At 38.3% G+C, this 12349-nt stretch overlaps 1 protein-coding gene across 12 annotated transcripts in view; it reads right to left on the reverse strand.

Moving 5' to 3' along the window:
- LOC125676982 (transcription initiation protein SPT3 homolog) overlaps positions 1–12349 on the reverse strand; it is a 97065-nt gene that overhangs the window by 4961 nt on the left and 79755 nt on the right. For 10 of the 12 annotated variants that reach the window (XM_056160558.1, XM_056160562.1, XM_056160559.1 and 7 more), the window contains 4 exons: positions 10790–10865; positions 10261–10382; positions 7662–7829; positions 5216–5323 (listed from right to left, as the gene is read on the reverse strand). In XM_056160558.1, coding sequence (XP_056016533.1) covers positions 5216–5323; positions 7662–7829; positions 10261–10382; positions 10790–10865 — 474 coding nt within the window. Of the gene's footprint in view, positions 1–197; positions 404–5215; positions 5324–7661; positions 7830–10260; positions 10383–10789; positions 10866–12349 lie in introns of all 12 variants that reach the window. The other 2 variants (XR_008801973.1, XM_056160563.1) reach the window with 2 other exon arrangements.

Consider the following 12349-nt stretch of genomic DNA (forward strand, 5'->3'; position numbering starts at 1 on the left):
GTAGGGACAAACTCCAACAGATAGGGCACTTGATTATAGGACTGTCCACAAGGAATAGAGAAAACTATTGAATGAACTGTTGTTTATTAATGAAATTCAAAAATTCGTAACTAGGTTCATTAAAGTAGTTGGTTGGTTGTTTATTGTTTAATATCCCACAAAAGAATTTTTCAATCATATAGAGATGTCACCATTACCGGTGTAGGGCTGCAAAATTTAGGCCTATGCTTGGCACTTCCTGCCTTTGAGCATGGAGGGATCTTTATCATGCCACACCTGCTGTGACAAGGGGCTTCGATTTTTGCGATCTCATCCAAAGAACCATCCCATTTAGTTGCCTCTTACGACAAGCAAGGGGTACTGAGAACCTATTCTAACTTGGATCCCCATGGGAGCTAAGGCACTACAAATAGGAAAACTGATTTTTTTGTGCCAACAATGCTCTAAAACTATTGAGTATGAAAATATATTTCATGTCACTATGTATGGTTATGATTTATGTATCCTACTATTGTAAATGTATTATATTTGGCATGTATAATATTCAACAAAAATAAAAATATTACTAGTTTATCTTAGATTTGATTTAGCAATTTTTGCAACTACAATGTATGCAAAAATTAACCCAGAGCAAATCAATATTATGGAACATAATAACATTTATGTTTAAAGCGTATATATGTGTCATTTACCCTATTGGGGACCTCGCAGAACTTTACCCCGTTGGGGGCCTCAAGTTTGATGGCCAATCACTGGCTTGGATAGGCACGCGATAGCTTGTGTTTTGCACACATTAGCCTTTCCATATACAGTAAAACTCGAATATAGCGAACACGGATATAGCGAAATTACGGCTATTGCGAAGTGAAATCGATTTCCCCGGCAAATTCTTTATATATTCTATATAAAAATCTGCGGTTATAAGGAACACGGATATAGCGAATTTACGGATATAAAGAAGTAAATTACAATTTCCCTTGAATTAAAAATGAACGTAAAAATCACCTTTTATAACGATTTTTTTTTCATTTTAAACTCGTGAATCTTAAAGATCGCTTATTACGAAATTTCTTTTTGTATTTTTTCAAAAGAGTTTGTTAACGCAAAACAATACTTACACATACATTAAGCAAATATATTGTCGGTTTTGTTTATTATTCTCGTTAATTAAATTTGAAGTTTGATTGCATTTATTATATCATACACTCATTTATTTAACTCCGCCATGGCCGATCCCAAGCCCGGATGAGAAAGGAGGAGGGTTTTGCGCAGGGCCAGCAACCCTGCCATGTAAAAAAACCAAACCTGCTACAGAAACCAACACTGAGGAACTTGGAACTGGGGAGAGGATAGACACTACCCAGCATACTGGATCCATGACGGATGACAGCCAAAGCCGACAGGACACTGACATCCAGATGGCAGACGTTCTCACCCCTAAAGACGTATGTAGAGTTGGATGCTGGAATGTACGTACCCTCTACCAAACAGGAAGGCTAGCACAAGTCATCAAGGAGATGGAGTTGAATAACATCGAGATGCTAGGAGTTTGCGAAACGAGGTGGACTGGAAGTGGATCCCGGAAGCTAGCTATGGGACATACCATCATTTATTCAGGAAGGAAGGATGACCATCATAGCAGAGGAGTAGGTCTTATAACCAACAGAAGACTCAGTAGATGCATGATTGGATGGAAACCAGTGAGTGACAGAAATCTGACTTCAAGATTTCACTCATAGTATGCCAAGCTGACAGTCGTTATCTGCTACTCTCCTATAGAAGACTCCGAGAAGGAAGAGAAAGAGGCATTCTACGACCAACTTCAGAAGACAGTGGAAGAGACACCAGTCCATGACGTGCTTCTGCTATTAGGAGATCTCAATGCAAAAGTTGGGACAAAAACGAAGGAAAAGAACGGGTGATGGGAAAACAAGGATGTGGTATAATCAATGACAATGGAAGCAGACTTGTCAACTTCTGCGAGGACAATAACCTGGTCATTGGAAGCACCATCTTCCACCACAAGAACATCCACAAATGGTCGTGGACATCGCCAGATGGACAGACCAGGAATCAGATAGACCATGTCCTGATAAACAAGAGATGGAGAGGGACACTACAAGATGTAAGAGTTTTACGGGGAGCTGATGCTGGAAGTGACCATTCTCTTATCCTGACAAAGCTGAACTGAAGTTGAGGAAAGCCAAGAAAGGGGAACAACGATCACTGCTTCTTGATGTGCAGAAACTGAAAGATCCAGTGATAATGAGAGCATTCCAGCTGAAAGTCAGGAACAGATTCGAGGTGCTACAAGATCAACAGCAACTCGACCTAGATGACTTCAACACAGTGATGATGGAAGTAGGACAGGAGGCACTTGGGTTGAGAAGGAAGAAGAAAGAAGAATGGATATCAGCCAAGACCTGGGATATGATTGTGAGAAGAAAAGCTACAAAGAGCAAGCTTCTGTCAACTAAGTCACCAAGGCTGAAGGAGGGCTTGAAGAGAACATATTCTCAACAGGACAAAGACGTCAAGAAGAGCGCAAAGAAGGACAAAAAGGACTACATCGAGAGGTTAGTTACTGATGCTGAGGATGCAGCCGCTAGAAAGGATATGGGCACATTATACCGTATCTCTAAATCTCTCAGCGGAGGCTTCAAGAATGCAGAAACACCAGTCAGGAAACAGGATGGGGAACTGACAAGCTGTACGGAAGAGGAGCTAACATGTTGGAAGGAACACTTTGAACGAGTGCTCAACAGAGAGGACCCATCAACAGAAGCAGAGATCAGCCCTTCAGATGAAGTCCTGGATATAAACACTGAAAAATCAACACTGGAAGAGGTCACCAAACCCATCAGGACCCTCAAAAATGGAAAAGCACCGGGATGTGACCAGGTACACGCAGAGATGCTGAAAGCAGAGGACGTGGTAACACCAAGAGTACTGACGGATATCCTGCAGAACATCTGGGGGAGACAGAGACAGCACCCAGCCAATGGAAAATTGGCCTGATTGTGAAGCTGCCCAAGAAAGGAGACCTGACAGACACCAACAACTGAAGGGGAATCATGCTACTGTCCATCACAAGCAAGGTCCTCTGCAGAGTCATCTTGAACAGAATAACGGACATGGTGGACCCTCTCCTACGGAATGAGCAGGCAGGGTTTCGGAGAGGAAGGTCATGTGCAGACCATATCTTCACATTGAGACAGATTATGGAATAGAGTAACGAATGGAACACCACAGTATATGGCAATTTCATAGACTTCGCCAAGGCATTTGACAGTATCCATCGACCTGCAATGTGGAAGATCATGGCACACTACAGAATACCAGACAAGATCATATCCATCATCAAGATGCTCTATCAGGACTTCCAGGCCAGAGTGATCTGTGGCACAAACCTCACGAACAGCTTCCCACTACAGACTGGAGTGAGACAGGGATGTTAACTATCTCCCCAACTTTTTGTGATGTGTATTGACTGGGTGATGAAGAAGACAACCAGTCAGAACAACAGGGGATTGCTTTGGACATTTGAAAAGTCTCTAGAAGATCTAGACTTCGCAGATGACATTGCACTCCTGGCTCATCGTTTCCAACACATCCAAGGGAAGACAACCGACTTGACAAACTACGGCAGCCAGATAGGTCTCAACATCAACGCCGGAAAGACGAAGATCATGAAAGTTAACAACAAAACAGAAAGAGAAGTGAATATTGGGAAAAACGTAGTAGAGGAAGTCTCAGAGTTTGTTTACCTCGGCAGTAAGATCACAGCCGATGGGGATTCAACATCTGATGTAGAGAGCAGAATAGCCAAAGCAAGAGCAGCCTTCGCAAGCCTGAGGAACATCTGGAAGTCAACAGCCATCAGCATCAAGACCAAGATCAGGATATTCAAGAGTAACATCATTGGAGTCCTCCTATATGGTGCGGAGTCGTGGAAGGTGACCAAAGGTATTGTCCACAGACTGGATGTCTTCCAGACCAAATGCCTACGACAGATTCTGAAGGTTTTCTGGGCCAACACCATCAGCAACAAATATCTATATCAGAGAACGTCAACATCACCAATATCTGAGATGATCAAGATGTGACGATGGAAATGGATCGGACATGTCCACAGGATGGGAGCAACATCAATCCCAAAGATCGCCATGAGATGGACACCAGCAGGAAAGAGAAATAGAGGGAGACCAAAGGAAACATGGCGGCGATAAGTAGAGAAAGAGATGAAGGAGTGTGGATGGACTTGGGGCCGGATTCAGAACATGGTAGCAGACAGACAGAGATGGCGATCCTTAGTGAAGGCCTTATGTGCTTCCTAGCACAAAGAGGATAAGTAAGTAAGTAACACTCATTTATTTGTGTAAAGCAACAAGTAAATGACAACTGCGATAGACTGTTTGTATGTATTGCACATAATTTTGTTGATATTTTTCTTTTGACATGTTCTTGCGTGACACTTAACAATCCCTAAAGATAAATCATCATATATAAATCAGTGTGTATATATCTTGTACAAAAATATTTCTTCTCGAAAATACATAGGCTTAATTTTTCTTAGACACAATACAAACTCAATTATATCGATTGCTGCTTTCTTATGCAACTGATATACATGTAGAACAAATCAGTTTTATAATAAATTTGTTATATTTTAATATTATGAATTCACTATAAACGTATAGCGAATTACACTTATAACGAATTTTTACAGAGTGTTAACAGAAATTCGCTATATCAGAGTTCGCCATCATTTTGCTCTGGGTTTGTTTTGATGAATTTTTATTTGTCATCTGCGTAGCATTATTTAAGTTATTTTGTCTTCTTTGGGGGAAATCAGACTTTGAGTAATTTAGCTTTGCAGGTACTTTGATGTAGAATGTATTAGCTGATTTCCCCCAGAATCTTCTGTTGATTTCTTTCATCATTTGGTATTGTAATAAATGACAATTTTTCAATCTCAATCACTCTTTTGTTCAGATTTTTAATGACAGCAAAAACGAGATATGGTGAGCAGAGTTTGGGTAATAGAAGCTGATAAATATAAACAAACATTTTGCAGTGTACTTGATTTAGTGAAAGATCGCTTCAGAAAAGAATACATCACCAAATGCAATGGTTACATACCGGGTACTATGCTAAAAAACAGAGGTCTCTTTACCAAGATATCAAGCTTTATATGTGTGTATTGTGTGGTCACCTTTTTCCGTTTCTTGCTCTTTTGTTTTGGGAGTGAGGCACTTAGAGATGAAGAGCTGGAACTTAAACTGAGGGTGGATCCAGGGGTGGTGGGGGTGGCAGGAGGACTCTGCAAAATCCAGATAAATTGTCCATATTACAACAAGGCTTCACAATATACATACACAGCTTCCAATGGATGCCTTTTAGAACTACAGCATTTATGTGGGCTTCCAAAATATTGATGTAGGTCTCCACATTTATGATAAATACAGAGTTTTTTGAAAGTCTTTTTTTCCCCACATACTAATCATATTAATAATTCTACCAGTCTGAACAATGAAAAGTACTGACATATCATAATTACTGGCCCAAAGAAAATTTCAGAGGTCAAAACCTTTGAACTGGAAGATATACAAAATTTTGAGCATATGTGATCAATTATTTGGCTACAAGAAATACCAGAGGCCCATGTAGACCTTGATAAAATGACACTGATTCACATTCATTACATATCATCTGATAATAAACAACTCTTGTGCCAAGTATCAGTTCTCCATTACAAAACTGTGGCCCAGAAACAAAGTAAGATAGAAAGACAGATAGGTAGGTTGATAGACAGACAGACATGAATGTTCCTATATATATGCCACCTACCATTTGTTTGTTCTTTTTGTTATGTACTTAATTCATTTGCTAGATGTTTAAGAGTATAAAGCAAATTTCACAATTCCATTCATTTCATGTACATATGAACCATCTTGAGACCTCGTATTTTGACTTGGGGACCAGGAATTTTCTTAATTTCATTGACAACCTCAAATGCATCATGAGAGATGCATATGCACTTGTTTTTGCAAAACTGGGGAGGAGATTCCCTTAGAGGCATTAATTATTTCATCTTTCAAAATATCTGAAATATCTGGATACTCCAATAAATCTTGGTGACATGATAGCAGATACATTAGATGCTGTTTTTACCCAAGGCCTGTAAACTTCACAACTTTGGTAGAATTTTCTTTGCTTGTCGTGACTAATCTGCAAAGTTTGCTTACTAGATAACCCACATTTAATAAGATATCTAAAGATTTTTTTTTCAAAAATGGCCCATTTAGGTATTTCAGAAGTAAAAATATATACAGTATAATCTGTCTAAACCGGCTATGTGTGGTTCCAAAGAAATTGGCCGGTTTGCACAGAGTCCGGAGTGCAGAATGTTGACAAGAATGAGAGTTGCTTCCCTTGTATTCACTATCTATGCATACATGTATAATGATTGCTAACGTTTTGATATACATGTATCACAAAAGAATTCAAAATGTAAAAATATAAATGTCAGTGTTTTATTGTCGTGCTCATTTGAAAAAGTTTCAATTTTTATTCAACAGTTTAAAATCTGGGAATTATTCGCGCAGTTTTCTGTTGGTAAATTGTCGATTTCGTCTACATCATCGCCGTTATCAAGTGCTACATTATGTACGTTCGTCAAGTTTGTAATATGTTCGTTTAAAATTTGTCTTTCCCAGCTTTCATTGTAAAAGTATCGCTTTCAACTCTCTCTGTTTGTGAAACGGAAACTAATGCAATGCGGAGTAATCGACTGGACATGGCGAGTTGTGCTAACTAACTGCATATCATCACTGTCTGACTCGCTGTAGAGCTCCAAGAAGTCCACGAGGGGAAACCCTGCTTTTGGAAAACATAACGGGATTGTCGTCGATTTTGTTTCATTCCAAGAATGTATTGAATTCATAGATTAATTGAACTTTGTCTTTTAACGTCAGTTCTCGTCTCTGTCGTTAGGGGGAGGGCGCCATTACCTCGTGCGTGGTGCTGTCATAATTGAAAAGTGCACCCCCTAAAAATCAGGTTTTATTTTGAACTGATCGCGACTCCTCGCCAGTTGCACTCTTTTACTTACCTGTGGCTTCCCTGGAGACACCCTTTATGTACACCGCGTGTGATCGACTGAATACCGACAGGTTGGTCATCGTGGGGTGGCTGGTTTAAATGTGATAATTAGAGCTAATTATGAGCAGTTGGGACCTTGAGTACACAGAGTACAATTAGGGTGGTGTATCATCGAGGGGCCGGTTTACACAGGATAATTAAAGTTAATTGATAGCAGTTGGGACTGTGTAAGCCAGCCGATATACAGAATACGCAGTATCCGGAGTACAGGGAATTATTAATAAAGGATTTGTTAAAGAAATGTTAGGGACTATATTTTGTGGCCGGAATTGACAGAGCGCCAGAGTACTCAGAGGCCGGTTTGGACAAATTATACTGTATGCTCAAATACAAAAATAGATCAACAGGTCACCTGAGTGATGTGTGTTACCTAAGAAATTAAAATTTCAAATATAACAATAATTAGAAAATACCTTCTAGGGATAAAATAGCATATTTCAGTTGCTACACACAAGTGATGCATGCTGCTTGGACACACAAAATTATCTGACACATACCTGAACAGGAGACGCTGGCCCCTGAGTGGAGGAGGGAGGGGAACCAATGCCTGACCCCAGGGATCTCTGGTTATAGTAATTTATGCACACATTTGGGGAATCCTTTGTTACTGGGTCACCATACAATGCTTTTTTGTCCTGTTTTACTAGCAAAGCCATATCCACAATCTGTTGAAAAGAAATAAAACACTACATCATCTCCAGAAGTGCTAAAGAGAAATAAAATGCTACTGCATAAATTTTTATTGAAGTTGTATCATCAAAATTAAAATTTTCAAAATGAAGCATGCAATCAGAACTTGAGTTGTCAGAAGATAACAAAGCTTGACATGACGCATTTATATGTGAAATATTAAACCCCTATCCCCCTTGGCTTAAAACATATATAGCCAATTTTTTTCCAAAAGTGAGTTCAAAGTCAAGGTCAAAAGTCTTAGTACCATTGCCTGGTCATGAGGTATCTACCAGTATATGTGAAATATCAAGGACACATCCCTTTTGTTCAAAACATACAGCAAAGGTTAAGTTTTATGAAAAATAGGTCAAAGTTCAAGGTTACAGTAAAATGTTTCAATACCAAATGAAAGGTCTGGTCACAAGGAAATAATATGTGTCAAATATCAAAGCCTTATTCCCCTTGATTCAAAATATGTATCGAGGTTAAATTTTTTTATAAGTAGTTCAAAGTCAAAGGTCACTAGGTCAGAAGTCTTGGTACCAAACGAAAGGCCTGGTTATATGTAAAATATCAAAGCTCTATCGCCCTCCCTTTAAAAGGTATAGCCAAATTTAAAGTAATTTCCTAAAATTTGACACCGACACCAGGGGTCATGACAATAGATCTCCAGACATTTTACATGGCTAGATAAAAATTACACCTAAAAATATAGATGAAGAAATAATTGTCTGTTCAGCTTGGCTTTAAAAAATTTCAATGAAAGCTTTTGTATATGATTTAGCCTTTTTTCTGATTCAGTGCTTCTTGAGAAGAATGGCCTCTGTGGCCGAGTGGTTAGAGCATCACGCTCAAAATCACACGACCTCTCACCCCTGTCGGCGCAGGTTCAAATCCCGCTCGCGCCGGTAAGTGAGAAAGTTTCCCAGTTTACTTTCGGAAGCTCGGTGGTCTCTTCCCAGGTACATTGTATCTGGGTTCTCTATTCCACCAATAAAGACTGGGCGCCACCATATAACTGAAAAATTGTTGATTGTGGCGGAAAACATCAATCAATCAATCTTGAGAAGATTTTTAAAAAAATAATTCCAATTTCCACTACTCCTTAATCATCTTCCCTAATAAAGTGGCATGGCCTTTCATCTGATCAGACTTAAATCCACTTTACCCACCTACTTGCCAAGTTTGGTTGATAGTGGCCTAGTGTTTCTTTCGAAAAAATAAAGTATGTGAAAAGTTTAGAGACAACAGACTTCCATCCGACAAAGGTTAGCTAATCATAGTACGGTAGAAGTGATAAGATGTGAAAGAAACATTGGCTATACATGTAATATGGTGAGCACCTACATGTATATGTATTTTTGAAAGCTATAACATAAAAAAATAGTATACTCTGAAAAACTTTGGAAAATTCCATGAATCATTCATGTGCATGTCATAATAAAGCACTATAACTAAATATGCAATCTTTGCTGTGCATGTAGCAACTACTTCATAGTGGAGTGGCTTCACTTCACCAATTTCAGAGATGTTCTGGAAAATTTTGATAGTTATCACACCTTGTTCTTTAGCTTCAATATTTGGATCTTGGAGATAATGAAAGGTGAAGATAACAAACAGAATAAAACTTCACAGTGATGTCTTGATGTGAGTAAAAAATTCTTGAAGGGACATAAAACATAATCAAACAAGAACAATGAAGAAAAACACACAGATGATGGACATTGAAGTGGTACTCGAGCATATGTCAATGAATTTCATGAAAAGACCACTGAATGGGAACACGATAAACCATTTAATCTTCTACAGATCAGGGCCCGTACAGGAATTCATGCACACCATTCCATCTTCTACAGATCAGGGCCCGTACAGGAATTCATGCACACCATTCCATCTTCTACAGATCAGGGCCCGTACAGGAACTCATGCACACCATTCCATCTTCTACAGATCAGGGCCCGTACAGGAACTCATGCACACCATTCCATCTTATACAGATCAGGGCCCGTACAGGAATTCATGCACACCATTCCATCTTATACAGATCAGGGCCCGTACAGGAATTCATGCACACCATTCCATCTTCTACAGATCAGGGCCCGTACAGGAATTCATGCACACCATTCCATCTTCTACAGATCAGGGCCCGTACAGGAATTCATGCACACCATTCCATCTTCTACAGATCAGGGCCCGTACAGGAATTCATGCACACCATTCCATCTTCTACAGATCAGGGCCCGTACAGGAATTCATGCACACCATTCCATCTTCTACAGATCAGGGCCCGTACAGGAATTCATGCACACCATTCCATCTTATACAGATCAGGGCCCGTACAGGAATTCATGCAGGTTCACTAATTGCCTATTAATTAACCTTCATTTTTCTTTCAGAAAGAGAACAAAACACAGAGATAGTTACCTGAGCAACTGTTTCATACGCGAAGTAGGAGAATATTTCCAGAGCTTGTTGGTTTGGTTTGAGCTCTGTGTTGATGCCAGTCAATAGCCAGTCCTTAAAACGCTGCGACTTGTATTTCCTCCCTATGATAAAAATGGATTAATGTGTACCCCCACTGGCAACTCTATGATAATCCTCCAAGTCTCACTGAAACCTCGACATACTCATACATACAATAAAAGAGAACACCGTAGTGATTTACAACATCATTTGTCACTGCCGTACTTTGAAAAGTGTTATTAAAATTATAAATTTTTAATTAAGTTGTATATTCACACACCTGCACATATGATTTTAAACAACTCAAAAAGAGGTGGGAAACCCATTCATACAAGATCTAACAGATTTAAATTTCAAAAGTCCTCTCCATAGAGTGCATGTGCATCATCTCAAATGCTCTTCGTGCACAAAGTTGAACTCCAATTTTGGGGGCAAGAAATTCTGGAATATAACTTCAAATGTCTGTACAAAAGACAAATGGTGCACATACCAAAACTCATCTGTCTGGCCTCACAGAATTCCATGTACTGCTTCTGGTCCATATATCTAGTCTGTAGCTCAGCTCGCTGTCAAAATCAGTGTCAAGTCATATTACATGTAATTCTTTCAATCATTCATTATGAAGCTCAATATTTAAATCATTGTAGCAATCATTCATCATACAGTTCTCTGTTTAAATCATTGTAGCAATCATTCATCATACAGTTCTCTGTTTAAATCATTGTAGCAATCATTTATCATACTGTTCTCTGTTTATACTGTTCTACGTTTAAATCATTGTAGCAATCATTCATCATAGCTCTCTGTTTAAATCATTGTAGCAATCATTCATCATGCAGTTCTCTGTTTAAATCATTGTAGCAATTAATCATCATACAGTTCTCTGTTTAAATCATTGTAGCAATCATTCATCATACAGTTCTCTGTTTAAATCATTGTAGCAATCATTTATCATACAGTTCTCTGTTTATACTGTTCTCTGTTTAAATCATTGTAGCAATCATTCATCATACAGTTCTCTGTTTATACTGTTCTCTGTTTAAATCATTGTAGCAATCATTCATCATACAGTTCTCTGTTTAAATCATTGTAGCAATCATTCATCATACAGATCTCTGTTTAAATCATTGTAGCAATCATTCATCATACAGTTCTCTGTTTAAATCATTGTAGCAATCATTCATCATACAGTTCTCTGTTTAAATCATTGTAGCAATCATTCATCATACAGCTCTCTGTTTAAATCATTGTAGCAATCATTCATCATACAGTTCTCTGTTTAAATCATTGTAGCAATCATTTATCATACAGTTCTCTGTTTAAATCATTGTAGCAATCATTCATCATACTGTTCTCTGTTTAAATCATTGTAGCATTATCATTCATCATACAGTTCTCTGTTTATACTGTTCTCTGTTTAAATCATTGTAGCAATCATTCATCATACAGTTCTCTGTTTAAATCATTGTAGCAATCATTCATCATACAGTTCTACGTTTAAATCATTGTAGCATCATTCATCATACAGTTCTCTGTTTAAATCATTGTAGCAATCATTTATCATACAGTTCTCTGTTTATACTGTTCTCTGTTTAAATCATTGTAGCAATCATTCATCATACAGTTCTCTGTTTAAATCATTGTAGCAATCATTTATCATACAGTTCTCTGTTTAAATCATTGTAGCAATCATTTATCATACTGTTCTCTGTTTAAATCATTGTAGCAATCATTCATCATACAGTTCTACGTTTAAATCATTGTAGCAATCATTCATCATACAGTTCTACGTTTAAATCATTGTAGCAATCATTCAGCATACAGTTCTCTGTTTAAATCACTGTTTCAATCATTCCTGTCATCATTATATTTAAGCTCCCTATTTACACTACTCTTTCAAACACTCATTATATACCTGTATTAAAATAAGTCATGAGGGGAAAACTTAACCATGAAAGCTAGGGCACTTACACATTACATTTCGACACATTTGTCCCCTGTTTAATTTTGAATAACTCACTAATTGTAATTGGATGATGGTTTACACATC

Source organism: Ostrea edulis, chromosome 3 (genome assembly GCF_947568905.1).
Source record: "Ostrea edulis chromosome 3, xbOstEdul1.1, whole genome shotgun sequence".
NCBI lineage: Eukaryota > Metazoa > Mollusca > Bivalvia > Ostreida > Ostreidae > Ostrea > Ostrea edulis.